General features: G+C 52.5%; 14 protein-coding genes across 14 annotated transcripts; 8 read left to right on the forward strand and 6 right to left on the reverse strand.

Moving 5' to 3' along the window:
- Positions 1 to 50: 50 nt before the first annotated feature.
- On the forward strand, positions 51 to 1,134 carry J4E86_004955 (uncharacterized protein; the record flags this gene model as incomplete). Its single annotated transcript, XM_051445492.1, has 2 exons — positions 51 to 81; positions 131 to 1,134. The coding sequence occupies 2 exons, from the start codon at positions 51 to 53 to the stop codon at positions 1,132 to 1,134; spliced, it is 1,035 nt and encodes a 344-aa protein (XP_051303589.1).
- A 74-nt stretch (positions 1,135 to 1,208) lies between these two features.
- On the reverse strand, positions 1,209 to 3,028 carry J4E86_004956 (uncharacterized protein; the record flags this gene model as incomplete). The annotated part of the gene is made up of 5 exons (XM_051445493.1): positions 1,209 to 1,835; positions 1,885 to 2,255; positions 2,302 to 2,477; positions 2,524 to 2,817; positions 2,862 to 3,028. The coding sequence occupies 5 exons, from the start codon at positions 3,026 to 3,028 to the stop codon at positions 1,209 to 1,211; spliced, it is 1,635 nt and encodes a 544-aa protein (XP_051303590.1).
- Positions 3,029 to 3,955: 927 nt separating this feature from the next.
- Positions 3,956 to 4,586, forward strand: J4E86_004957 (uncharacterized protein; the record flags this gene model as incomplete). Its single annotated transcript, XM_051445494.1, has 3 exons — positions 3,956 to 4,187; positions 4,237 to 4,249; positions 4,325 to 4,586. The coding sequence occupies 3 exons, from the start codon at positions 3,956 to 3,958 to the stop codon at positions 4,584 to 4,586; spliced, it is 507 nt and encodes a 168-aa protein (XP_051303591.1).
- A 785-nt stretch (positions 4,587 to 5,371) lies between these two features.
- J4E86_004958 (uncharacterized protein) lies at positions 5,372 to 6,785 on the forward strand (the record flags this gene model as incomplete). Its single annotated transcript, XM_051445495.1, has 3 exons — positions 5,372 to 5,482; positions 5,540 to 6,230; positions 6,292 to 6,785. The coding sequence occupies 3 exons, from the start codon at positions 5,372 to 5,374 to the stop codon at positions 6,783 to 6,785; spliced, it is 1,296 nt and encodes a 431-aa protein (XP_051303592.1).
- Positions 6,786 to 6,943: 158 nt separating this feature from the next.
- Positions 6,944 to 7,815, forward strand: J4E86_004959 (uncharacterized protein; the record flags this gene model as incomplete). Its single annotated transcript, XM_051445496.1, has 2 exons — positions 6,944 to 7,123; positions 7,696 to 7,815. 2 exons carry the CDS (start codon positions 6,944 to 6,946, stop codon positions 7,813 to 7,815), a joined length of 300 nt encoding a protein of 99 aa, XP_051303593.1.
- Positions 7,816 to 8,009: 194 nt separating this feature from the next.
- On the forward strand, positions 8,010 to 10,454 carry J4E86_004960 (uncharacterized protein; the record flags this gene model as incomplete). The annotated part of the gene is made up of 2 exons (XM_051445497.1): positions 8,010 to 8,136; positions 8,188 to 10,454. The coding sequence occupies 2 exons, from the start codon at positions 8,010 to 8,012 to the stop codon at positions 10,452 to 10,454; spliced, it is 2,394 nt and encodes a 797-aa protein (XP_051303594.1).
- A 243-nt stretch (positions 10,455 to 10,697) lies between these two features.
- Positions 10,698 to 11,957, forward strand: J4E86_004961 (uncharacterized protein; the record flags this gene model as incomplete). The annotated part of the gene is made up of 1 exon (XM_051445498.1): positions 10,698 to 11,957. The coding sequence occupies one exon, from the start codon at positions 10,698 to 10,700 to the stop codon at positions 11,955 to 11,957; it is 1,260 nt and encodes a 419-aa protein (XP_051303595.1).
- Positions 11,958 to 12,241: 284 nt separating this feature from the next.
- J4E86_004962 (uncharacterized protein) lies at positions 12,242 to 12,670 on the reverse strand (the record flags this gene model as incomplete). The annotated part of the gene is made up of 3 exons (XM_051445499.1): positions 12,242 to 12,389; positions 12,441 to 12,559; positions 12,611 to 12,670. 3 exons carry the CDS (start codon positions 12,668 to 12,670, stop codon positions 12,242 to 12,244), a joined length of 327 nt encoding a protein of 108 aa, XP_051303596.1.
- Positions 12,671 to 13,152: 482 nt separating this feature from the next.
- Positions 13,153 to 14,102, reverse strand: J4E86_004963 (uncharacterized protein; the record flags this gene model as incomplete). The annotated part of the gene is made up of 2 exons (XM_051445500.1): positions 13,153 to 13,505; positions 13,559 to 14,102. The coding sequence occupies 2 exons, from the start codon at positions 14,100 to 14,102 to the stop codon at positions 13,153 to 13,155; spliced, it is 897 nt and encodes a 298-aa protein (XP_051303597.1).
- Positions 14,103 to 14,545: 443 nt separating this feature from the next.
- On the reverse strand, positions 14,546 to 16,240 carry J4E86_004964 (uncharacterized protein; the record flags this gene model as incomplete). The annotated part of the gene is made up of 1 exon (XM_051445501.1): positions 14,546 to 16,240. The coding sequence occupies one exon, from the start codon at positions 16,238 to 16,240 to the stop codon at positions 14,546 to 14,548; it is 1,695 nt and encodes a 564-aa protein (XP_051303598.1).
- A 2,797-nt stretch (positions 16,241 to 19,037) lies between these two features.
- Positions 19,038 to 19,411, forward strand: TIM10 (protein transporter tim10; the record flags this gene model as incomplete). The annotated part of the gene is made up of 2 exons (XM_051445502.1): positions 19,038 to 19,135; positions 19,213 to 19,411. The coding sequence occupies 2 exons, from the start codon at positions 19,038 to 19,040 to the stop codon at positions 19,409 to 19,411; spliced, it is 297 nt and encodes a 98-aa protein (XP_051303599.1).
- Positions 19,412 to 20,202: 791 nt separating this feature from the next.
- On the reverse strand, positions 20,203 to 22,586 carry J4E86_004966 (uncharacterized protein; the record flags this gene model as incomplete). The annotated part of the gene is made up of 3 exons (XM_051445503.1): positions 20,203 to 21,354; positions 21,401 to 22,166; positions 22,579 to 22,586. 3 exons carry the CDS (start codon positions 22,584 to 22,586, stop codon positions 20,203 to 20,205), a joined length of 1,926 nt encoding a protein of 641 aa, XP_051303600.1.
- A 224-nt stretch (positions 22,587 to 22,810) lies between these two features.
- On the forward strand, positions 22,811 to 24,336 carry J4E86_004967 (uncharacterized protein; the record flags this gene model as incomplete). Its single annotated transcript, XM_051445504.1, has 2 exons — positions 22,811 to 22,906; positions 22,963 to 24,336. 2 exons carry the CDS (start codon positions 22,811 to 22,813, stop codon positions 24,334 to 24,336), a joined length of 1,470 nt encoding a protein of 489 aa, XP_051303601.1.
- A 165-nt stretch (positions 24,337 to 24,501) lies between these two features.
- Positions 24,502 to 25,898, reverse strand: DLH1 (carboxymethylenebutenolidase; the record flags this gene model as incomplete). Its single annotated transcript, XM_051445505.1, has 8 exons — positions 24,502 to 24,569; positions 24,638 to 24,823; positions 24,872 to 25,090; positions 25,143 to 25,214; positions 25,261 to 25,397; positions 25,453 to 25,556; positions 25,612 to 25,803; positions 25,857 to 25,898. 8 exons carry the CDS (start codon positions 25,896 to 25,898, stop codon positions 24,502 to 24,504), a joined length of 1,020 nt encoding a protein of 339 aa, XP_051303602.1.
- Between the last annotated feature and the right edge of the window lie 746 nt (positions 25,899 to 26,644).

Consider the following 26,644-nt stretch of genomic DNA (forward strand, 5'->3'; position numbering starts at 1 on the left):
TCAGAAGGTTGATTCTACTACTGTCTCAAGATAGCGTATCATTTGGAAACATGACGTCGGCAAATAACTACGCGTTCATCGGTGAGCGCTTCAACCCAGTGTCTACGTGGTTTCCACTAACAATGGCAAGGTCTCGGAGCGATGGGCTACGCGATGGCAGCCAACATCCGCAAGAAGATAGACCCATCTTCGACCCTCTACATCAATGACATCAACGCCTCGGCATGCTCCCGCTTCAAAACCCAATACTCGTCCCACGGCCCCATAGAAATCGTCGCTACAGCACGCGAAGCAGCGGAAAACGCGAAAGTACTGATCTCCATCGTACCAGGAGGAGAAGATGTAAGGAAAGTGTATCTAGACGAGAAAGACGGAGTGATAGCAGCGAAAAAAGACCAAGACAGGGTAATGCTAGAATGCAGCACAATCGACGTCAACACTACGAAAGAAGTAGGCCAAAAGCTGAAGGAAGCGGAGATGGGAACATACATCGACGCCCCCGTATCCGGCGGCGTTCCAGCAGCAGAAGCAGGCACATTATCGATGTTGATCGGGCACCCACCACCAGCGCAAACACCAACTTCTTCCGCTTCCCCAGACTCTCGAATCTCGGCGACCCTCACGATGCTTGGCCCACCATCTAAAGCCTTCTACCTGAACACTCTCGGCGCCGGTCTCACCGCCAAGATATGCAACAACTACCTCTCCGGCACCATTCTCCTCGCCACCGCCGAAGCCCTCGCAATAGGCGTATCTCACGGCCTCGACCCCTCCGCTTTATACTCCGTGATCAAGAACAGCACAGGTCAATCTTGGATGTGCGATCACGTCATGCCCATTCCCAATGTGCAGAAGGAGTATTGGGTACCGAGTAACAGTGGTTATAAGCCGGGGTTCAAGACGCAGATGATGCTCAAGGATCTGGGGTTGGGTATCGAGAGCGCGGGTCAGGTTGGGGTGAGGCCGAGTATGGCGGAGAGGGCGTTGGAGGTTTGGGAAGAGGCGGCGAAGGACGAGAGGTGTGTGGATAGGGATGGAAGTAGTATATATTTACATGTTGGAGGTCTTCTACCGAAGGGTTACGAAGACAAAGGGAGGAAGAAAGAGGATGGAACGTGGGAGTTTGCGGAGTAAGGCTTCTGTCATCTTTAATATACATAGTAGTGTCGCGAACCCGTTCTGATGCACTCATGTAGTCTTCGTACCGTCTACTTCCCTTGAAAGAAGTTCTGGAAGACCTCCATAATGGCATCAAACCCAGCCGTCTCTCCCAGCTTGAGTACCCTCTCGTCTCTTCCAATTTTTGCTGGATCACCATCTGGAACCCATCTGCTCGTGACACCATCGGCACTAGGCCCGTAAACCTTGGCACACAGCTTGTCGGTCTTTACCGGCGGCCAAGGGTCCTCCCCGTTGACGAATTTGATGAAGTCTTCTCCGTACTCTCGTGCTACTTTCTGTTGCGCATCGTCCAGGTGCTCGTTGTAGTTCTGGAAGAGGTACGATACATCGAGAATGTGGCCTGCTTCGCCCTTGAAGCGACCTTCCCAAGGTATTCCTTCGTTGAAGTGGTAGAGGAAGAACTTCGAGTCGGGTGTGTTGGGCCAGCCTTGGGCGAAGGCACGAGCGGGCGCGTAGAAAGATATCTCGGAACCAAAGCGCAATATTGAAAGCATGGCCTCTTCGTCCGGAGTCTCGGGGGTTATCTTGTAGGATGTGAGAAGCTGTTCCGCAACCTCTGGCTTGGCGGACAGTGTGGCGTTGCAGGAGTCGATGAACTTTTGTGCGACGCCAGGTTTGCGAGCATCTAGGCCAAGGTATGCGATGATGTTCGCCTGAGAAAAATGAGCTTACATGTCCCGAGAATCACGATAGTAAACTTACGTCCAGCTTTGACTCTCCGATCATGAAGGCCTTGCACCACTTCCTGCCCGGCATCATGAAAACTGGGCTGTCTTCTTGAGATGAGACAGTAAGGAAATCTGGTGAGCCCGGCATGGTCTCTTTGTCGACTGAAGGTAACATCGGTGCTGTGGGTGGCACCTTTTGCCATAGATCATCCAAGGGTATACTGAGGAGGGCCTTGATACGATCCTCGGGCGACTTGTCCGTCAAACCAAATGCATCAATGGCTTTTTGATACGAGGATTCTGCAACAAAATCTGGGATGGGCTTGAACAGTAGCACAGCTCCTCCAGTACTAACACAGCGCTTCATCAGCGGCTCCTCCGAGCAGAGCAGTACTGTCGCAGACACTGCATACGTTAGTCGAGCTCTAGATCAACAGCGTCCAAAACATACGTCCACCGGCGCTCTCTCCGCATACTGTGATCTCATCTGCGTCACCCCCAAATCCGCCTATGAACTTCCTGATCCACTGTAGAGCCGTGCGCTGGTCGTGAAAGCCGTTGTTCGCTTTGTATCCTGCTTTGCGCAATTCTTCGGAGGTCGCAAACCCTGTGAAACCCAGTCGATAGCTGTATCTGTTAGTAGACGGGGTGTGCTTCAGGTTGTAAGACCCACTTGATGGTAATGCCGATGATGGGCTTTTTCCTCTCGACAGACATCTTCACAATGGGAGCTGGATCGTAGTGCGGGTACCAACTACTCCCAACAGCAAAACCGCCTCCATGTATGAAGACAAAGACAGGCAACTTCGCGTTGGAATCAATAGCCCCATCCTTGTTGGTCGGCACAGTGATGTTGAGATTCAGACATTCGAGGTCGGAATGCGTCGGAACCTCTGGAAGTGGCAAGGAATGTTGAATGAAGCCGAACTCACGTTCAATGGCACCGACTGGGGATACTGGTGGGGGTCTGTTTTGTTAGTGAATGGTAATCGATGTTAGCAGTCGACGTACCCAAATTTGGTGGCATCCGTAGTTCCAGATGCATAGCTGTCTACGAGCTGGGGTGCAGCCAAGCGATCTTTTAACGAAGCATACTTCAGGCCAAGGAATTGAACTGCGCCATCTACTGGCTTTCCTTCTACTTCACCCAGGTGTTGGTGCTTGAGGGTCTCCGACATTTTGGCTGCTGCGTGGGATGGGATGGTAGGAAACAAAGGATCGATCCATAGACTAACGAATTGTTTACTATTGCCTAGTGTCTGTTTGGATTGGCTGAAGGAAGATGCGCATCCCTGGAGCTGCTTCTCTGGAAGCAGGTACGTTGGGGGCAATGATGGTCCGATAGTTACCCCGCACCTGTACCTGCCATTTCAGTAGTGGGGCAATCACCCGCGACCAAACATTGCGTGCGGGATGTGGGGGTACTACAGCGACTGCGCCTCGCATCGATGAGGATATCGTAATTCGCTCGACATCTGAGCTCGGCAATTAGCAAGCATGTGTTCGGCTAGATAGAGTGCTACCTAGGTAGATGTACATGTTACACGCAGTCAGCTTCTTGCACAAACGACACCAACAATGGAGGCCGGCCTCCCTCATACTGACGCCTTTGTGAGTCTTGCTCTCCTCGATGGCGGCAGCTTTCTAGGAGATCTGAGCCGCTTGCATGCTGGTGAGAGTGGCACATTTCGCATGTACAACTGGGCGTTTTACATCGCGCATCAGGGAAGACACATACTTTGGGATCTTGGCTTGGATGAGGTGCGTAGGCCAATATCGGGTCTGGCTACCTCAATCTTCTTCTGACTAGTTTCTTGAAGGACCGAAGTTGTTATACCCCTTGGGTTAACAAGTTCATGTTGGATATCGTCAATCACAACGGACCAAGGAGGACTATCGTTCAGCAGTTGGCGCAAAGAGGCGTGGCTGCGGAGGATGTCGATACTGTGTTGTTCAGGTATGGATACAAGGGTGGCGTGAATGAAGTTCGCTGAGCAGCCTGCAGCCACGCTCATTGGGATCACTCGAGGCCTATCAGCGATTTATTTCCAAATGCGATAGCGTACTTTGGTCCCGGCACGAGAGCAGCATGTCAGCCAGGGCATATGAGAGATCAAAGCCTACAGTGGGACGGCCGCTTCTTTGATCCGGAGAACTCGACAGAAAAATGGGATGAGCTACATGGCGTGTGGAAGCCCTTTGGCCCGTTCGAAAGAGCACTGGACTACTTCGGAGACGGCAGTTTCTGGATCCTCGATGCACCTGGCCATATGCCTGGTAACTTGGCTGCTGCTGCAAGGCTGCAAGATGGCGAGTGGGTAATACTTGGCAGCGATTGTATGTTTTCCCATGGAATTTCCATTGGCGCTCGCTAATCTTGTGCTAGGCTGTCATTCGCGGTACGTTAAATTGATTGCACCAGGCGTTTGCTGACGTGCATGGTGTATACGATCGGGCGTTTACTGACCGGTCAGGGATTTGCTGGACGGCACGCGAACAATTGCGGAGTTCCAAGGCCCAGGGGCAGTGAGCATGTCACTGCATACAGACCTTTCTTCAGCGAAAGAAACCATCGCTAAGATAGGACTGCTTGAAACCAATTTTGGTGCTCATACAGCGCTCGCACACGATGCTAGCTGGCTGAAGAAGGGCACGGACCAGGTGCTCATGTCACTGCTGGACGACGAGATGCGAGTTGCAGCCCAGGAAAAGATACCATATGATGAGATACCGTAGATGGAGTTTGAGACACGAACCAGGTTCAGTGTCCGAATGTTGGAGGCCTGATGATCAGTAAACGCGTCGGTGGGTTCGCTACGCGTTTTTTCGTGGCGCGATTGCTGTCCGCAGGTTGGACGCACGAATGTGGAACGCGTCAACGTTATCTTGCTAGATGTCGATAAAGTAACAAGCCAGACGTGAATTGTTTCGAGGTTGCTTAGAGAAGTAAATGCAGACGTCTGTTTTGCTGGGCGATGCTCGCGCATAGTCTATTCCAAGGTTGTGAGTTGGCTGTCTCACCCTAGCCATCACGCTAAAGACGCGCCTACCTGAACACCAACATCATGACGTCTCGCGTCGCAGGGTGCTGTAGCGTCCACACTACAGACAACGCCCCGCCAGCCTTACAAGAAATACCGCAACCTAGGAGCCTAAAGCGCGTGGTAGGCAATGGCAACGGAGGAGATGAAAGAGATGTTCAATAGAGAACACGTGGTGACGGCAGTGGCCATGGCTCAAGCAAGCAACGCCATCTTGTCACACCCTAAAGTCCATCCCCAACATCGCAACTCTCTGACGATACGGGATCGATGCTTCCACGGCCGCAATTTGCAAACATGCGCCTTTCCAACACACGCTAAAGATATCCCACCACCAAGCGCCACAGGATCGCCTAGTGCTGATTTACTCCACTCAAGTGCCAAGATGCCACGATCGGGGGGCCTGGATCAGCACAACCTCATATACCTAGGTACTTCCATCCTCCAAACCTAGCAGATCTTACACTTTAGCCCTTCACAATGGCCCTTCGTGACCTACCATGGGTGACGATACTCTTCTCTGGCATCATTGCGGCGCTCGCATATGGCGTAATGAGATTGATCCAAGTTCGGCGATTTTACAAAGATGTCGTACGTTGGCAGTATTCGGCACGGGCTATAATCAAGACAGTACTGACATTATATCAGCCCAAACCGCCTCATAGCTTCTTCTTCGGTCATTTGAAACTGCTCGGCGAGACCTTCAAATCGCTACCCAGTGATGTACATTATCAAGCAGCGGTGGTTACGATCGCCAGGAAGTACAACATGCCAGGTGTCTTCTACCTCGATTTGTGGCCTGCCTCATTTCAGCAAGTTGTGGTGACAGATCCGGATGTTGCACTTGACATGACAGTCATCCGGAATCACCCCAAACATGAAATGGAGGCAACTATGGTCGACCCCTTGATTGGAAGCGGCAACATCGTCACAACGAACGGCGCACAATGGAAGTATCTTCATAAGATGTTGAGCCCTGCTTTCGCCACTTCGCACATCACCAACATGAGGCCTATGGTTGCTGACGAGGTTATGAAATTCCGGTCGAAGCTTTCTGAGAAAGCTGAATCGGGTGAGGTTTTCAGGTTGGAGGACCATACCCTGTGCATGACGTTTGATGTCATATCGACTATGACCTTTGGCCGATCCCTTGACGCGCAGACCAAAGGTAGCCCTGCTCTGGAGCACTTTGAAAACATGTGCCGTGCTTTTATGACCACGCGAGAGTCTCTGAACTACATCCGCAACTTCTTCGTCAACCGGACGGTTTTCGCCGAACGCGCAAAGTTTGATGCTATCGTGGAAGGGCTCATCAAAGAGAGATTCGAGATAGTCAAACGTAAGAAGCCCAATGGAGTCCACGCATACTTGAACTTCGTGCGGCTAACACATAGCTGCAGGCGACAAGCTCGATCTTTCGGAGAAGCGAGGACTAGGGATCATGGACCTCATCTTGCGAGACTATATTGCAGAGCGACAGGGTGACGTAAAGGAGCTCGACCCCCAATTCACAAAAGATGCTCTCACACAAGTAAAGACTCTTTTGATCGCTGGACTTGGGACTACGTCGGATACCATCTGTTTCGGAGCTATGCTGCTTAGCGTTCACCCTGAAGTGGTACAAAGGATGCGCGAAGAGCACGACCGTGTGTTCACCCCTGGTATCGAAGCGACGTACGAGATGCTTAAGAGGGAGCCGTATAAGCTGAATGAGCTCACCTATACGAACAACGTCATCAAGGAAGTCCTGAGGTTCTATCCGATAGGAAATACCGCACGCAAGGGCATCGATACTCTCACGTATCAGGGCCGCGAATGGCCGACCAAAGATCGCATGATCTGCCCCGTCCAACTGGCTATGCATATGGATCCAGCGATATTCCCAGGCAAGTGACATCTATCGATCCTTCTTTGTAACACATCCGGTGGCTAATGCTTCGTCCAGATCCGCTCAAGTTCGACCCAGATCGGTTTACACGAGAAGACCATCCGCGGCACGCCTGGCGTCCGTTCGAGAGAGGACCGCGTGCGTGTCTGGGCCAACCGCTGGCTATGGACGAGTTCGTGATCGTATTCCTGCTGACAATACGCGATTTCGACTTTACTTGCGCGGATCTGAAACCCAACAAGACGCCTCGAGCAGAGTGGAATAATCTGGATCTGACATTCGGCGATCGCGCCTACCAGGAATTTGTTTTCGAGGCCAAACCACGAGATGGCATGCCGATGACCGTTAAGAAGTCCAACTGGCCATAGTAAGCGCGGCAACGGCTGCCAATTCGGGTCAATGGACGACATCAGTGGCGGTCGCTAGTATGGACTATCCCAGGGCTCCTGCTCCGCAACGCATGTGTGTATGTATTGACTCGGGAGGGGCGGATGGCGGATTGGGGTCGACGTGTCATGGGAAATTAGGAAATGTGCCATGGTTGTCATACGGTCAAGTCTTATTGCCTGATGCACGTTGACAAACTGCCGCGCGACACTGACGGAACCTGGGGTAGGTAACTTCCAAGGTTGGAAGCATGGCTGTTGAGGCATAAGCAAATACCATCAAGGTTCCATCCCGTCTTCCGTCAGCCCACATTGGCGCATCCCTTGCGGATGCTCGGCTGATGCTTATGCGAGACCATCCTGCAATTCCAGTATTTCACCGACGTCTTGTACGTGTAGTTGCCGTGCCCTAAACTTACCGCTTCTCGGGTGCGATGCTTACAGTCGTAGATTTACATTCAGCCTGAATGCATAGCCAGGCGCAGCCAATCGGAGGGCGGGGAGATCCACATAGCGCGAACCCCTCACAGATTTTGCAAGTACCATGGGGCTCCGCATGCGGCTCGGGTACAATCTTGGCTGCCGTATGCCTCTGGGCCAAGCATCGGGAGTGGCTTCGGACACAAGACTGGCTCGGCGCTCGGAAATAAGTGGACTTGCGACCGCTGCTCAACCGCGTGGCCGACGAGACCATGACGTACAGGAATCGTGGGCTATGGTGTTTACCAACCGCGTGCTGACGCAGGGTCGGTGACTACGGCTATTTACTGTGCTATAAGACATGGAGTGAAGACGACGACGAGCTGCATCCGGACCATCCGAACCAAACCAGACAACCGGCGTCATGTTTACCTCGACGCGTGCGCTGCAAGTGTTGGCCTTCGCTGCGACAGGAGCGTATGCTCAATACGTGTTCCCGGACTGCACCAGTGGACGGTTGAGCAACGAGACCATCTGCGATCCTTCGGCGGGTATGTTCATGCACATTTACACACCATTTCGGCCATACTAATGCTTTCCAGCTCCACTGGCTCGTGCGAGAAACCTCGTGTCTCTCTACACTCTCGAGGAGAAGATCAATGCTACGAGCAGTGGCTCGCCAGGCGTTGCTCGTCTCGGCATACCACCTTACCAGTGGTGGAACGAGGGTCTTCACGGCATTGCTGGCCCTTACACCAACTTCAGCGATGAGGGAGAGTTTAGCTACTCCACCTCGTTCCCCCAGCCCATCTTGATGGGTGCGGCTTTCGACGATGAACTCATCACCGAAGTTGCAAAGGTCATCTCCACCGAAGCGCGTGCTTTCAACAACGCGAACAGGACTGGTCTCGACTTCTGGACACCAAACATCAACCCGTTCCGTGACCCTCGCTGGGGACGCGGACAGGAGACACCTGGTGAAGACTCCTACCACCTGTCTTCTTACGTCCAGGCCTTGATCCACGGTCTTCAGGGTGACGCGTCTGACCCGTACAAGCGTGTTGTCGCAACTTGCAAGCATTTCGCAGGTTATGACGTTGAGGACTGGAACGGAAACCTTCGCTACCAGAACGACGTGGAGATCTCTCAGCAGGATATGGTTGAGTACTATCTCGTTCCATTCCAGGCCTGTGTCCAAGCGAACGTCGGTGCTTTCATGTGCAGCTACAATGCGGTCAATGGTGCCCCACCATGTGCCGATCCCTACCTGCTGCAGACCATTCTGCGTGAGCACTGGGGCTGGACGAACGAAGAGCAATGGGTCACATCCGACTGCGATGCTGTTCAGAACGTCTACCTCCCGCACCAGTGGTCATCATCTCGTGGAGGCGCTGCGTACGACTCCCTGAAGGCCGGCACCGATCTTACGTGCGGTACTTACATGCAGGAGCACCTTCCCGCTGCCGTCCAGCAAGGTCTTTTCGATGAAGCTGTCCTTGACCAGGCCCTCGTCCGCCAATACTCCTCGCTCGTCCGTCTCGGCTACTTCGACTCTGCCGACAACCAGCCCTACCGTCAGCTCGGCTTTGACTCGGTTGCCACCAACGCTTCGCAGGCACTCGCACGCAGGGCTGCTGCCGAGGGTATCGTTCTGCTGAAGAACGATGGTACACTGCCACTCTCTGTCGATTCATCTATGTCAATCGGACTTTTCGGTGACTGGGCAAACGCAACCGATCAGCTCCTTGGTAACTACGCCGGTGTTGCTACATACCTTCACTCTCCTCTGTACGCTCTCGAACAACTCAACGTTACCATCAACTATGCTGGCGGAAACCCCGGTGGCCAGGGCGACCCAACGACCAACCGTTGGTCCAACCTCTATGGCGCGTACTCTACCAGCGACGTCCTTATGTACGTCGGCGGTATCGACAACAGCGTTGAGGCGGAAGATGACGACCGTACTTATCTCACATGGACTGGAGCTCAGCTCGATGTTATCAGCCTGCTCGCCGACACCGGAAAGCCAGTCATCGTTGTGGTTACTGGAGGAGGACAGATTGACAACACTCCTCTCGTCAACAACCCCAACATATCTGCCATTCTCTGGGCCGGATACCCTGGTCAGGATGGAGGTTCCGCCATCATCGACATCGTTACCGGAAAGACTGCTCCCGCTGGACGTCTACCTACGACCCAGTACCCCTCCAACTACATCGCCCAGGTCTCTATGATGGACATGAACATGCGCCCTGGTGAGAACAACCCTGGTCGCACCTACAAGTGGTACAACGGTTCCGCCGTCTACGAGTTCGGTCACGGTCTGCACTACACCAACTTCTCCGCCGAAGTCACTAGCGAGCTGCAACAAAGCTACGCCATCTCTGCCCTCACGCAGAACTGCAACAGCACCGGAGGTTTCCTCGAGCGTTGCCCCTTCGTATCTGTCGATGTCGAAGTCTCCAACGATGGCGATGTTAGCTCCGACTACGTCACTCTTGGCTACATTGCTGGAGAGTTCGGTCCCGCGCCCCACCCCAAGAAGTCGCTCGTCTCTTACAAGCGCCTTCACAATATCGCTGGAGGCTCTTCCGCCACTGCCACTCTCAACCTTACTCTCGCATCTCTCGCCAGGGTGGATGAGATGGGCAACAAGGTCCTGTACCCCGGTGACTACACCATGATGATCGACAACCACCCGCTTGCGAGCGTCAACTTTACCTTGACCGGAGAGCATGCGATGCTAGACATGTGGCCTCAGCGTCCTAACCAGATTGCTCAGGGCGTCGAGTACGTTGGTGACTACTGGTACGGAGGTTACGGCAGCGATTACGGCGCTGAGCCTGCGGAGTTCCAGAGCACCATGTAAATGGACTTTCGTATACCTATACATATGAAATGTATATAGCAATCTACCAAGTGACTGCAACTATTACTGAAACACTGGCAACATGTGAATCTACTTCCATCTTCATCTTCACCTTCACCGTCCAACCTGCGCTCGGACCACTGATTTCGTTTGCTACAACGACTAGCTCTTTCCACCTTTTGCCATCTTCACCTTCCTACACGTTTACCCAGCCCCAGTCCTGAACGACCAATCGAGACAGCGATGACGCTTTGCGACGAGTGCGACAACGAGAGCACGCTGCGTTGCAGTGGTTGCGGCTCAAGCTGGTACTGCTCCAAAGAGTGTCAGAAGAAGGCGTGGCCTCTTCACAAGATTCTCTGCAAATACGTCAAGGAATTCCAAGACCGCCCCGAAGCTGAAGGACCTGGCGAGAAGTACACTCGCGCTATCTACTTCCATCCCGATGAAGGCGCGCCGCGATTCGTGTGGCTCAAGACCATGACCGAAGATGGAGAGTACGGACACCCTTGCCTCGCAGCTTGCCCCGGCGCGCTAGTCGCCAACAACGAGAAGGAAACAGAGTCTGAAGAGAAGATTGGTATGACGGATATGAAGATCCGGCATAATCACGCGCTCGCCCGTCGTCTCCCGTACAACTTGTTCCTGTCCTACCGCGAGAACTTTCTTCACGATGGATCGACACACAACATGGCCATCGACAAGATCATCGACCCCAATTCTCCTCACCTGCATGCCTGGCGGGGTCCGATGATTGCGTATGGGACTGATGCCTTCGACGACGTGCCTTTCAGTCAAGATCCGTCTTACAGCCAGGATCTCGGCCCTTCCGACCTTCGTATTATCGCGCACAAGCTCAACACTTACTACTTCAAGTACGCTATTAGTCCGACGATTGAGGACATCAAAGAAGAGTTGAGTAGCGTGGTCGGCGTACGGATCAACTGCGATGGTGATGTGGAAGTTGAAGGCCGTCCTCGCTATGAGCCTATGGAACTTCCAGCCTATCGTTCGTTCTTCCACGCAGCCACCGATGTTTCAGAGCACATTGAGCTACCCTTTGTTGTCCAGCGCATTCCCGGAAGTGTCGCCAAATGGAAAAAGCGACCGGAGACTCCGTCGGGCAACACGTCTTGGGTCAATGTTGCTGGTACATTCCTTAATATTGGCTGCAAGCCCGAGCGTGCAGACACTGCCTTCAACTGGGGCCTCGCACCACCAGAATGGCAGAATGACGTTGGTTCTGTTGTCGTCATGCGAAAAGACAAGAGGCCTCTCCTTCCGATACACGTCTTCGCTCTCGCCGACTATCATCAGCATCGTCTTATGGATATCTTCGAGTCGGAGGGGGAGAGTGTGCATTCAGATGAGGAGCCTGAGCTGAAGCGCGACAAGGCGTGGATCATGAAGCAAATCACCAAGGATAAGTTCGAGGAGTACTACATGACTTGGAAGTCGGGAATGGCAGAGGACGCGCCCCAGATCTCGCCTTACGACTTCTAGTATTGCTGTGAGATCGGCGCCAGGCAACGTGGGCTTCGTCTTCTCGTTCAGAGATCTATCATGTCGAAGTTGGCGTCCATTTTCGGCTTGTATTACCTGGAGCAGACGACGCGCGCACAGTTTCCATGGGTGTTAGCAATGGTTTCGAGAAGAGTCATTACCTAGCTAGTTATTAGTAAAGCTCAACCGATATAGCATGAATCCACTCAGATCACACTCTCGTTTCGTAGGCTTGGTGATGTACTCGCTTCTTCATTATTTGATATGTGTACTTCCCATCCAACCTACAATTTGCTCTTGAAACCGCCCACATCCTTAACAATCATAACCGACATCGGCTCCCTAAGTAGATCCTCCCCATTGACCGCCGATTGTAGCTTCTTCAATCCCGCGCTCTTGGCGTGGAACATCAGAGCATCTTTGTCCGCATATCTGATTACTGTCAGTTTCCGAGTCTGCCCAAGGCTTTGCGGCGTGACTTACGTTTCGAAGATGACAAAGCTCGGCGCGTCGCCCTTGGTTTCGCGCTGTAGGTGATACCGGGTGGTGCCGGGTTCGGTGGCTTTTACTTCTTGGGCTGCGATGTTGAGCAGTTCCTCCACCTGCGGCACGTTAGTTGTTTGTAAATATCGGGGTGCCTATTTCACGCGTACCCTGTCTTGGTTGCCAGGCTTGGGCTTGAGGATGGCGATGATTTCGTAGCCTCTGGACATGATGACGTAATGTTCGACGCGCAATTGCTGGCTCGAGGAGATGCAGATGTTTCAGCGCGCGAAAGAGCTATAATATGCAAGAATATTGAGAGATATGGGATATTCAGATAACGCAGCCAAGCCTGAGGTCGCGTTGTTGAGCTCGTCGCTGTCAGCTTACTTTCTCCGCTTTTCCCCAAAGGAGCCGAAAGATGCCGAGGCACGTTTCGAATATACCACTACCTGCCCCCCACACTCCTCACAGTATCAACCCAGCTCGCGGTCCCTGCTCGGGAGTTTCAACGCAACCCATGGCGCTTGCGCGTCCGCAAATGCCTATTTTGCTGAGAAGGGCCAGCGGGTTGAGATGTCTCCAGCCCGAGCTTGTTAACTACTATGTAGGACGCTGATAAGTTCATTTCATATAGTTTGGCCAGTGTTCAGTGTTCAATGTTCAGCATTTAATGTGAACGACTTCTCTTCCAGTCTATAGAGACTTTTCGTTACATATCGTCGCCGCGGCCAGTGCTTTCCGGCTCGATGACTGCTCTAGCTCCGAGATCATACCTATCGCCCTCTCGCAAGAAGTAAAACCTCGCGTTGGATGGCGGTAGAGGCCTCTCCCAGCTTCCTTCCCTCGACCAGAAACCGCCATCATATACCAATGCATACGTGCTGCCGATGACTTCCATCTCGTTCTTGTTGACCACCAGCGCAGTGTCTTCGTCAATTGCCAATCCTAGCAACTCCGGGTAGGCGTTCAGAATCTCAAACATGTCGAAGTGCCTGTTGCGTACGAGGACATGCTGGTCGATGGCCGAGTTCTTCAAATATCCAAAGCCGACAGTATGATCACCTGCAAACCACGTTAGCTTTTCTTCTTCTATGAGATGTATTCGCGAGACTCACCTATCATGATAGTGTTGTTCGCGGTGTCACCACGAGCAAGGAAACTGCCAATGATACTCGCGCCAGCACTAGACCCTGAGATAACACCTCCAGCATCGAGGACGTCCTGGAACGCTGCTTCGGTCTTGGTGCCAGCGTAGGCATCGACAAGTCTCCATTGTCTGCCTCCACCGAAGAAGACGCCCTTCGCACTCAACAATGGAGCAATGAACTCGTCGGTATCAGCAACCGCGGGATCGTATGTATGCAATACCGTCACGTTGGTGGCACCATATTTGCGGAACGCTACTGCGGTCGTAAAGTTCTGGTCGTATGTATCTTCGCCGCCTGCCGTGGGTACCACAACGATCGATGCATTGGGGCCGCCAGCAAGGGAGATGATGCGCTGGTAGATGCTCTCGCTCTGCAAATTCCCTCCAACGATTACGAGGTGGCCGTTCTCAGGACCAACATATGTTGTGTTGGTGCCATTTGTTCCGTAGATGGGAGTCGCGATGGCCGTAACCGCAAGAGCGGCGGTATAGAAGAAAGTGGTAAGCCGCATGATGAAAACGTTGATACCCGACGGAATGAATAGCACTCAATGCGAAAGCCTACTACATATACCGTACACTGTCAGTGACGGCATCTTATCACATAGTTGATGCTGGGCATCGCATCATCGTGGGTCTTGATCTAATTGGGCGGAGATCGACAGCACCTGCCTGAAAGGTATTAAAACCTCAACGGCAACCCCACTCACCCATTTCCCGGGGCATTGGCACGGAGATGCGCGGCGCAAGATGGAACAGTTGCGCACGGAATTAGTGATTTGAAGATGGAACTCAGGTACGATCTGGTGAGATGAGTGAAAACACGCGGGGCGCTAAGCGAGGTGATGATGTCACGCGTTCGGTACCTTCGATTCCTGGATATAATAGATTACTGCTACCATTTAGTTTAAGACAATCCATCGCCTATTCTAAGTTGGAAAAGATTGGCATCCGTTCACCATTCGGCGTAGCTGGGCCTACGAGGCCAGATCATGAGTGTCAAGCTGTCCCACATTTTGCCAAGCGATATACAGCCTTCTGGGTGAAGAAACTCTTCCTGGTATCGCAAGCTTTGTTTGTATGTCTTCGCTTTCTTCAATATCGATTCTTGATTTTTGAACACCTGAGACTGGTCTGGTAACATTCTGATGACATCATCCGCATGGTAGACGAGCTCCACTGGATGACCCTTGCCGTTGATGTAGACAGCCGGACAGCGCCCATGCTTTCTGTAGTCTTTGTCCTCGAAGACTTGCGACAGAACGACGAATACGTTCAGTCTCAGCTGTTTGAGTGTGAATGAGGACTGGGTGTTGCTGCTGACACCGTCGCATGATGAGCGCAACCGAACAGTTATGACCATGGAAGGGCGCGATTGATACGTGGCTCGAAGCAGCTCGATTATGTTGATGCGAACATCATCCAGATTCTGATCTTCCGGCCGAACACTAATCCCAAGCAAAAGCTGGAAGTTCCTTGCCAAGCGGTCGACATCGCTGGCGAAACCGTGGGGCCAGAGTTGGGCTTCATTTTTTGAGTCGGCTCTTACCATACGCAATCTCTCTATATGTGAGAATCCGCCGAAATTGGGTCGGAGACCTTCCGAAGCGAGCATGAAGATGAACGCAGTGGTCGTATACGCGTGGTATAGGGCGTCTGACCGTACCTTGCGATTGACACGGAACACAGGAGACTTCCACGGCGGCAGTATCGTAGAGAGTGGGCTAGCGAAGAGCTTTGCGGTAGGCTGGACTACATATGCAATGATGGCATGATAAACGGATGCAGGTAAAGCTGAGAGCTCTGGTTTCCGCGGAATTTGGCTCATAGTGACTACATTCCCTTCATCCGAGCATGAGAAAGTAGATTGCACGTTCGCTTCGGGGGTGGTGCTTGCGAAGGTAACTGTGCCCATGGTCCCTTCAACCCTCAAGATCACCGATGCAAGTAGATTTGAATACCGTCTGAGGTTTAGCTGGTCTTCCTGAGCGATGGATCTGAAAGCGTTGTTGAATATGGCGGGCGCATCGTTATAACTTGGAGTCTCGATCGAGACTTGCAGCATTGCTCCAGGCTCGGTCCAAAGCAATCGTAACAACGGCAGCAAGTCGACAGCGACTACCCAAGTGGGGCCGTGATCTTCCTCCAGCTCGGAAGACAAAGCGGTGTAATCGATGGTGACATGTCTCAGGAATTGCGCCCGAGGACCGAGTTGTTCGGACCATCTCTTGAAATAAGCCTGTTCGTACCAGGATGACACGAAGAAGTAGTTCCGTTGATATAGAATGCTGGCAGCTTCCCAGTAGACTTGGCGACAGCTGAAAAGTAGCCCAAAATTCAGCGCCGCTTCTGATTCGACACCTCCCCAACGTGCGCCCGTGTCCCATACGAAGAGTTGTTCATCCAAGACGTACAGTAGGTCGTATATCTGATTTCGGATCTCTGAGGGGAGCGAGATGAAAGAATGTGCGCTTGCGTCCGCCGGCAATGAGTACGTCTCTAGGATTGCCCTAACCCTGTTTTTCTTGTTGGATATTGCGGTGGTTGATTGCCTGGCTCTGTCATGTGCTGACAGGAGACTTGATATGGCCGTCTGCTGTTGAAGGCCAAAATTTTCGTTGGGATCGTTCGAGCCGAGACGTGTCTCCATGGCAGAAATGATGATGTATAAGAAACAGTCGAGTGTAAAGTGTAGAGGAAAATACGAAGAGTAGAAGACAAGCAGTAGCCATCCACCGGGGATATAGGAAGTAGAAGTCACGCCCTGTGCGTTTTTACCTACACAGGCAGCCACTTACCGCATGCGGCCTCGTACGCAACTTCGCCGCTCTCACCTCGGAAAGTGGGTCCTCGTCAAGGCGCCCAATTACTCACCACGCAGCTCTCAGACCTTCACCCCATAGCGCGATCCTCAAATCATCCCACACCCTGATCAAGCTACCCGGGACTCGGTCTTCGTCATCAGTCATCTCCTTACCCTCCCAAGTTTTCCCGCCCACAGGCACTAAATGCTTGAGCCACCTAGCGTAATGCTTACCGCGCTCCTCTGCTTTTGTTGGGTTGCTCATATCGTGGGTGGCGCCGTGAAACCTCGGCCCTCGGGGCTTGTTTGGATACGTGATCTCTACGGCAATGCCGCAGCCGTTGATGTAGACGTTTGGACAAGTCCATCTCAACCTGCCGGGCTGAGCTTGCAGTACGTGAGACAGGATAACGAAAGTGTTAAGCTGTACATGGCGGAGGGTGAAGGCGCTTTCGTAGTGCGCAGTGCGACCCTCTTTCCCAGGGCAAGTAAGTACGCATTTGATGGTAGCAGTAAAAGGTTCGTCCCATGTTGTCGTTTTGAGTAAGTCGATGATGCTGATCCGTAAGCTCTCTAATGACGTTCTCTCGCAGAGATCGAATCGAAACTCAAATTGGACAGCCTTCATCCACCGCATAATCGTTCGTGCGTCTTTCGTAGCCGTTGTTTGAGCCGCCTTCGCCTGGTTGTCATTACGTCGTTGCCTAGCTTCACGAGCCAGTCGCCAAGACATCATCTTTCTATCAACCACTCTTTCGGAAAACGTCACCGACAACATCTTACGTTGTCGGGCGGCTGCTCTGGCGGTTGCCCTGGCCAATCTCCTGCCATGTCTCCGTTTTGCTTCTTCTCTGACTCTGTGAAACGTCTCTGGGGTTGTCGTGGCGGCCGTCCGAATGTCGAGCACGTCCATTCTCAGCCAAAAGAACAGGTGTGACATATCTCCATATGTCGCGCGTTTCGTATGAAGATTCGTAACAAATGTGAACGTGTTCGAAGTGTAGATACTTGGCACGACAACGCCGAGGAGTCTTGGACGCTCCTTAACGAGCTCGAGCAGCAGAAATTCCGGAAATATGCTTGTCTTCGAACCGATGACGACAACTATGCTCTCAAGTAAGCTAAATGCGTGTTCGCAAATTGTCCCCAGGACATCTGGTGGGAGGAAGAAGAGATTGGACGTCGATTGGATGTGTCTCTTGTGTATTGCCCAACTGTCTTCAGGAACCTTGAAGTGTATATTGGGCGCCAGACAACCAGTGATGGTGCGCCATTTGATGTTACCTCTAATCACAGACCTGTTGAAAGTGATGCACGAAAGACGGCGGCCTAGATCGCCAAGTCTACGAAGATTGAGTGGATCTCTTCTCACAAGTGTGTACGACGTTTCTTCCAGTAAGTCTTGATTCGGAGGATCTCTCCAACTGGGATAACCCAGACGTAGGCGAGCGTTGATGTAGTCTGGTACTGACGGGATCGGCGGTGATTGTGGACTCAACGTGAAGTCAACCCACAATATTGCTTGCGGCGAGCCAACCATGCTACTTAGTAAAGGTAGGAGATCTATACGCTTGTGATGGTCGTTGTGATTGGGAAGGGCCGGTACAGACAGATCAACAACGACTGCTCGCAAGAGCGGGGTCTCAGATCCAAAATGCTTCAGCCAGGAACGTACAAATGGCAGGTGGTCCCTGTCCCGGAAGGGCAGAAAGTTACGCCGATTTTTGAACATGACTGTCGTCCCGTACAGGATCACACCCATGCCTTCGCGGTAGATCTGGCGGCAACACTGAAGCAGCTGTATAGACGGTATGTTGCAAAAGAACACAGAATCGTTGGTTCCCATACGTGGTGATGCGTTCATTGGCCTTCCGTCATCCGTTGAAGCAGCCGTGTGCGTGACCAATATAGCATGATTAAAGTCCTCGAAGACATATTCGTAGATCGAATTCCGCACCTCAGGGGGGAAACTTATTAGGAAGCCATGATTCTTCGAAGGTAGCTGCTTGCGAATACGTGATCTGGATGTCATCGTGACAGAGACGAAGAGACGATACCAGAAATCGATCTTGGGGAGGTATACTTGTAGTAGCAACGAGAGTGAGCTTTGCGGTATCTGAAGTTTGTCAAACAGCAATATACGTTCAGCTGGACAAGAAAAGCTTGAAGTCGGTGATTCTGAATATCTCATCGAGATATGAACAGTGTCTCTTCTTCATTCCAGAAAACCGGATACTCATATTGATGACGGCGAACGCGAATCTAGTCATTGCGCCGGATGCCGGGGGTTCAGGAGGTAATAGATGCGGCTAATAGCTGGAAGAGCGAATGAAGAACGGAAAGCGACGTGTTGAGTAGCCATGACTGCGAAGTTTGCCTAAAGACGCAGAGACGAACTGGTGGTTGGCATACCGCGTCATCAAGCCTCCTCCGCCGCACGTCCCCCATCGCGCACCCAGCTCCAAATTCCTGCTCGCGCTACATCATCGCCCGCCATCACCCATGTCCAAATCCATCACCACGGCCACTCCACCCCAACAAGCCACCACGCACCCGTCCCGTACCTACCAACCCAACCAACCCGCCAATTACGCACCTCTCTCACCTACCCTAGAAAGGAAACAACCACCCACTACCACCCAAGATGTCAATGTTCTTCGGTCAAAAACCCCAAATCTCTTCAGAGCAAAAGATTGCACAGGCCGAGGCGGAAATCGACATGGTTTCCGACATGTACAGCCGGTATGTTCATCACTCTCCCCCAACCCTCCCCTCAGTCTTTTCAAGAAACAAGCATTTACTAACTTCCACTGCTCCAGTCTCGTCAAATCTTGCACATCCAAATGCATAGACACATCGTACCGCGAAGCCGATCTCAACAAGGGCGAATCCGTCTGCCTCGACCGCTGCGTATCCAAGTTCTTCGAGGTCAATGTCAAGGTTAGCGAGAAGATGCAGGGTGAGGCGCAAGGAAAGCAGGGTGGTGGTGGCGGCGGCATGTTTGGTGGTGGAATGTAAAGAAGGATACTATATGGAATGCGCGCGATGCTGAGGCTGGATGATATGGAAATGCCTCGTCGTTTTCGCGTTGGGCTATGACAGGTCTTGCATTTGGAAGCAGAGGCGTCATGTTGTCGGGCGACCACGGCTGCGTAGGAGCACCATTGCAGCAGACGTTTCTCTATTTGAAGATGCTGGAGGGTTGCTCTGCATACTCCCTTCCAGCCTCTTGATGTGCGAGTGTTGATGTGGTTGCAGTCTCAGCAATGATATAACACGATATGAAGGACATGTACAATACAAAGTTTATGTTTTCAATTCGACCGGTCTATGTATCAGGGTATCTCCCAATGTTGCACCTTACGTGTTGGCATGTAAGTGCAGTTCGATCCAGTAACTCAGTGTCCAGTCGTGCAGTCTTTTAACCATTAGGTGATGTCCTTGCTGAATAATGAGCAAGACACCGTGTCGGTCCATGAGCGTGTGCTTTCATAGCATCGCGAAACCATAAACTCATGCAATCGTTGGGTATCGTACAATCGTCCCGCCATGGTGTTTCTCATGTGAAAGAAGTGTCGATAAAAGGAAATGGAAGTGTACAAGAGGTCATCTGGTCCAGCAAAAACCGGAAAGCCCAGATCCACGCAACAAGATCAAGTCGTAGATATGACCTTGCGTCAATCATGCAAAAACGAGCCACGAATAACAGTCGGATGTGTTCAGTAGCAGAGCATACGAAGCGGTGTGCAAGGCGCGCTATTTCTCGTTAGCTGTTGGTCTGTGGATTCATAAAAAATGCTACCATACCTTCAACATGCTGTATGAAAGCCCGGCATAAATCCTCGGCGAATCTCCTCTCTCGATCGTTTGCGCTCAAATTTAGGTAGGAAACTCTTGATGTATCTCGTGGACTCAGCATCCATCGGCGTGGTGTCGAGTAGCTCGCGCAAGCGTGTGAATTCGGACGTGACGCGATCGGCATGATATTCCGCTTCAACAGCACTCTTTCTCGCTTCCATAGCGCTGATGTTGGCTTTGCGAGAACTATCGGCGGCCGAAATGATACACTGTTTATTTCGTACGGTCAGGACAAGCTCTTCTTCAGCAATGGTTTTCAATCGGAGGGCTTCATCCACGGTGTTGATTCGGAGGGCTTCACTTACCTCTGCAATCTCCACGTGACGCAGACGCTCTTGTGAGTTCTCAGGTTGCGCATCTATACGGTCGACGATATCGTGAAGCATCTCATCTGCGTGGCTCGGTCTTCCAGACGATGGCTGTTCGGCCGGGGTGGCTCTACCGCTGGGGAATGCAGAGAACATGCCTGGCTGGAAGCTCTTCTTATTAGAGACGTGATCAGACTCAGTCTCCAACTTCGATTCAGTCTTTCTAGGCAGATGAACTTTCGAGAGGCTCTTGGAATCGCGCAAGACCTTAGCGAGCGAGCTTCGCGTGCTACTCATGAATCCTTGCTTGGACACCGCCGCCTCTGGTGATTTTGGGCTTGTCTTCTCACGGTTGAACAGGTTGCGAATGCTGCGTTTGGCTTTGATCCTGCTTGTAACAGTTTCCTTATCATGGTTGTCCGGGGGTGTATCTTCTGCAGGTGACGAAGAGACTACAGGTGTGACGTGGCGGCGAAAGGGCTGACGGGCTTTGGGTATTCCACGGCCCAATGGGTTATCAATACTGATCGACCTGGCAGTGTCCGCGGTCCTTGGCTTGGGAGGAGCCTGGGTGCGGACCGTCTCGCGTGAAGGCTCGGCGTGAGGCAGTGACGAAGAAGTCAATTCGGCAGCACTGCGGTTTGCGGTCGAGTCGTCCTCGACAGTAGGGTAAATCGAGCTTGGTGAGGGACTCGCGTTTTCGCGTGCTGGTGCTGTCCGCCTGACTTTGCTCACGGTGAGGGAGTCGTCGGGTCCTGGTACGATCGTAGGCTCAGAGAGCTCTTCAAGCTGTTCCTGATTCTTGTTAGTACCGTCACGCCACGCAATCGAGTTCACATACCTGATAGGCGTCCCAGGAATCAACAGGCGGTTCAGAGGAGTCTCGAAGCAACGGTACAGACCTGGGCTCAGGTGTAGGCGTCGCGGATCTATCCGAGAGTGGCGATACACTGCGCTCAGTCTCTGCAATTACCTCAGGTGTGTTACTGACAGTTGTCGCATCTGGGAAGATCATAGAAGGAGACGAAGGCAGCTGGGGAAAATGAGCGTCAAGACTAGACTTCCTCGCTGGCTGCATCGATCGAATGGGGCTGATCTTGACAACTGGGCTGCCATTCGCCGTGAGCTCTGCCGTGCTGTGTACTGGTGATGTAGTCGCAATACTCAACGATGCTTTGGACGTTGTCGCCCTGGTGATTCGACTAGCAAGAGCACCTAGAGAACGCGGTTGAGGAGTACGCTCTGGTAGCACCGCGGGGATGGCGGGTACTGCCGGGATGGAGTCGCGCTGACCGAGAATGACTGCGTCTGCATCGGCAGAGATCGTGAGGATAGGTCCAGTTCCTGAGCTTGAGCCCGACGCCGTCGAATGCCATGAGAGTCGCTTTACCCTGTTGCCTTCCTTGCCATTGGAAGGCGTTTGACGGCCAGAGTTGATCCCGCTTCGCGTGGGGAGCGAGCTCCTCTTTGAACTCAGGCGAGGAGGAATGTTCTCGGGGGCGAGGATGGGCCAGTTCTCCAGCGTTGGGCTCGGCGTGAAGGCATCAACCAAAGTGCGCGAAGCCTTGGGAGGCGAGTTGGGGTCTACGACCTGCGCGACGGGCGGACTGGGCAGCGGTTTCTCGCTTTGAGGGCGACGAGGGAGGCGAGAAGTGCCCGTAGGCGTCGTCGTTGCGCGCGTTGCCGGCGACAATGCCCTCTCAGGCAGCGGACTTCTCACGCCAAACGAGGCGGGTCGGATGCTGGGTATCTTTGATTTGTTAGCCCCCGTCATGTTAGCATGTGTTGACAGCTTTGACAAGCTGTCAGGAGGTCACAGCAAAGAGGTTCGGCACGTGTCGGGGCGAGGCGGTCGCTATGCGGTGGGAAGGCGCCTGAAGTTTCTATTGTAGCTGCCAAATCTGGAGTTCTGCGCACGGACGCGTCTACTCATAGAGGAGCAGTGATGGTGAAAGAGGAAGTCCGGACACGTGCAGTGCACTCCTACTCTTTCTGGCATCCCTGGTGAAAATCACATACCGTTCCATGATTTTGGTGTCAGCTTTGACTGCTACTCCCTGGGTTCTGGCCATATTTTTTCACATCACGTTGTGCAGTGTGTAGAAGAAGGGGTGCGGAAGTCGCGATGTGTGAGGTCATCAAAGCTCGGGCCATGTTCCGTTTGCGAAAAGGCCAGCCAGACGCGTCAGGATGCACCAACCATTGCACAGTATAGTAGCCGACCAACTCGCACAACGCTCCTTCTAGCATCATGGCGAAGACATACAAGCAAATGAAGGAGGCCTGGGTGTCCGGACACACCGGGAGCTCCGTAGCAGACGTGAACAGCGTCTCGCTCGCAATGCCTGTACCGTACACACACCCACTACTCAAGCAATGCACTCTTACTAACTGCATGCACAGCTGAGCATTCTACTTTGGTCGGTCATCCAGTCGCGCATGCGCCTCTTCACGCCGTACACGCCGCCGGCCTTCCTCGTCGACTTCCTGCTCAACTGCGGTGCCACGTTGTTCGCGACTACCATATACTCCTCGTCGCCATGGATCCTGAATCTCCTTCTGCTGCTCCCGGCAATCACATTATACGTCTTCGAGAAACCCGTCGCGGTGAAGGACGCTCCAAGGCCACCGAAAATCGACACGTCGGAAAAGGACACGAAGCTCGATGCGCTGCCCGTCAAGCCGTTCATAACGAATTACCGTGGCGCGATGATGGTTATAACGTGTGTTGCTATTCTGGCAGTCGACTTCCGCGTCTTTCCGAGGCGCTTCGCGAAAGTAGAGAATTGGGGTACATCGCTCATGGATATGGGTGTGGGATCTTTCGTCTTCACGGCTGGTGTGGTGTCTGTCCGGGCGTCTCTCAAGGAAGGAGCTGGTCTTCAGCCACTGTCAAAGCGCTTGACAACATCGGTCAGACATGCGATTCCCCTCCTTGTCCTAGGCATCGTACGGCTCATCTCTGTAAAAGGACTGGACTATGCCGAGCATGTCACAGAGTATGGTGTACACTGGAACTTCTTCTTTACCCTGGGCTTCCTCCCCCCATTCGCCGCTCTTTTTCAGACGGCCTTTGACTTAGTACCTTCTTACGCCATCCTCGCGTTTACTTTGGCTGCCGTCTACGAGATCGCTTTGGACTGGACCTCCCTCGGGTCCTTCATCCTGATAGCCCCACGAACGGACCTCTTCTCTCAGAATCGAGAAGGCATATTCTCTTTCTTCGGCTATCTCGCCATTTTCCTTGCAGGCCAATCGTTGGGTGCCTCAGCACTACCCAGGCAACAGCAGATTCCCAAGGATGCCACGTTCCAGACGAAGCTTCGGCAATCCACATTCGGCAAGCTCATCATGACCTCCATGCTTTGGACAGTGCTGTCCTACTTCTCAACTAGCTACTACGGTCTTCGGCTCCCTGTATCCCGCCGCCTAGCCAATCTACCCTACTTCCTCTGGGTCTCGTCGTTCAACAGCTACCAAATCACCATTTGTTACGCTATCGAAAGTTTCCTCTTTCCGAACTTGTACAAAGCTACGACTAAAGCCGAGGAATCACGGAGGAGCCGGGAAGCGACTAGCACTGTACTGTATGCTTTCAACCGCAATGGTCTCGCAGTCTTCCTTGTGGCGAACCTGCTCACAGGTCTGGTTAACATGACGTTCCCGACCTTGCACATGAGTGTTGTGCAGTCCATGGCAATACTCGTCGCATACATTGCTGCGGTCACTGCAGTTGCAGTGGGTCTAGACATGTACAATCTTACTATAAAGCTGTAGGCTTGCTGTTCGTAGACTACTGCAATGCGACTACTAAGGAATGTATCCACATAAAGCCTTCTCATGACCGAGAATCAAAGAAGTACATTACTCCGTCTCTTAAACCACCACCTATTCGTAAATCTTCCCTCATATATGCACCGAAGCGAGATCACTACATATCTGTCACACCTTCTCCGGATCGTTGATACCGCCGTTGGTAATGATGTACGTCGCCTCCTTCTCCGGCATATCTAACGCAATCCGTTAGTAGAGGTAGCAAGAGTAGTAGCAAGAGTAGTAGCAACGAAGGATGACATACCAGGAGAGTCTTGGATCTTGGCAACACGCTCCTCACCGCGACCCTTACGGAGCAGAATCCTCGTAGCCGACGCGTGAGCAAGGATGTGGCCACCGATCGGCTTGCGACCGTCTGCCCCAGCGAAGAGAGCGCTCGCACCAGGGTCGCTCTGAACCTGGTTTGTCAATAGCACGGCGACATTGAACTCTGAGTGATGTTAGCAAAGATCAAAGATTGGAGTAATCTTTCGCGCACCTTCAGCGACATGCGTTAACTTGGAGAGGAACTGGTTGAGCTTCTGCTGGCGCTCATTAAGTTCACCACGACCTGTATAATCGACACGAAACAGGGCCATGATGCTGTCGATGATGAGTAGTCGGTACTCGTTGCTGACAAAGAATTCGGCGACTTTATTGAGCAACTCCATCTGATGCTCTGAGTTAACAGCACGGGCATAGGTGATGTTGTCTTGGGCTATGGATGGTCAGTAGAGACACACTGGGGAGTGTACAAGAAGGGTACCGACCAGTCTCAGGGTCGACTCCGAAGCGCTCAGCGATTTGGGCTATCCTCTCAGGCCGGAAGGTACCCTCGGTATCTGCATCGCGGTCAGCGGCGTTCGAAGAGTGTGACGTCCAACGTACCGATGTATGCCACTTTGCCTTCTGCGCCACCCATGTCCTTCGGCAGCTGCGCAATGACGGACATGGTATGTGATAGCTGAGTCTTTCCGCAGCGGAACTCTCCGAAGACCTCGCTGATGCTCATGGTCTGGAAGCCACTGTTGTACATCGTCAGCGTCAATGCTCGGAAGATCAACTGCGATGTTGACTCACCCCCCAAGGACCGCATCGAGTGCCTTGCTGCCAGTGGAGATCTTGATCACACGCTTGCGTAGATGTCCGAGCTCATGGGCGGTCTGGAAGCCTCCACCAGAAGGCTGCAATGGATGTCAGTGATGCGCACTCGTGTGCTGGCCCACTGCAGTGACGTACCTGGCATTTGGCGATGGCGTCCTTGACTTTGTCAACCTTGATCTCACTGAAGCCCTTGATCTTGAGGAGGTTGCGACGAGTAGCCGAATGCACCGATGCGATCGTATAGTAGCCGTTTGACTTGAGCTTCGAGATGTCGACAGCACCGATGCCGTGCGCCTGGATCGCATCGATATCGACGATGAAGCCGTCCTTTTCGTGGTCAGTCAAAACCCATCCTACTTTGGAAAGAGGCAGTCACTCACATCGTTGTTCGAGTCGTCGCTGGCCACTGAAGGAGCACCCATAGTAACTGCTGGTGATAATTGACGGGAAATGGTATGAAAAGGAACGATACGAGCGAATTACGAATGATGCGTATGTGAGCGATGCTTGGAAACACGAGAGGGAAATTATGCGAGGAGAGGACGGAGAAAATTCTGCGGAGGTGAGATCGTAGAGGGAGGCATGATGGGAAGGAGCGCTAGGTTCAACTCCACGTGTATGACTGAGAGGAAGGAAGGGGCAGCCACCACCAACACGATAGCCTTCAACCCTGAGATCAAGCTGAACGCGCACTGGCTCAATCGTAAGCAGAGTCCGAATACAAAGACGGGAATGTATGTCCCTGTCTGGTATGTCCATAAACAGACATCGCGACAACTCTCAAATTTGGGCAGCTTAGATGCTTACGGCCGTGACCGGTGTCAGGAACGAAGTCAAAACATGGAAAGTACATGTTCATGAGATTGCATATATTCGAAATAGATGATACAATCTAGATCTATCATATGCAAGCACAAAGTGTAAACATGATAACAGACAGATAAACCGACTCAGCTCCCGACAAACACACACAGTCTCCTTCACTCTTCCCCCTCAACCCCTGGGGGCACTCTTTCCACACCAAACCACCACAGCCGCCTCCAGCTCCATAAGCGAACCTGATCTATCCAAGCAAATTCGCATCAACAACGCTTCTGCCGGAGTCGCAGTTGATCCAAATCACTTGCATGCAGACAGGCCGCCGTCCAAATCGCCAAGCCGTCGTCTG

Source organism: Alternaria arbusti, assembly GCF_024043155.1.
Source record: "Alternaria arbusti strain BMP 1465 chromosome Unknown scaffold_5, whole genome shotgun sequence".
NCBI lineage: Eukaryota > Fungi > Ascomycota > Dothideomycetes > Pleosporales > Pleosporaceae > Alternaria > Alternaria arbusti.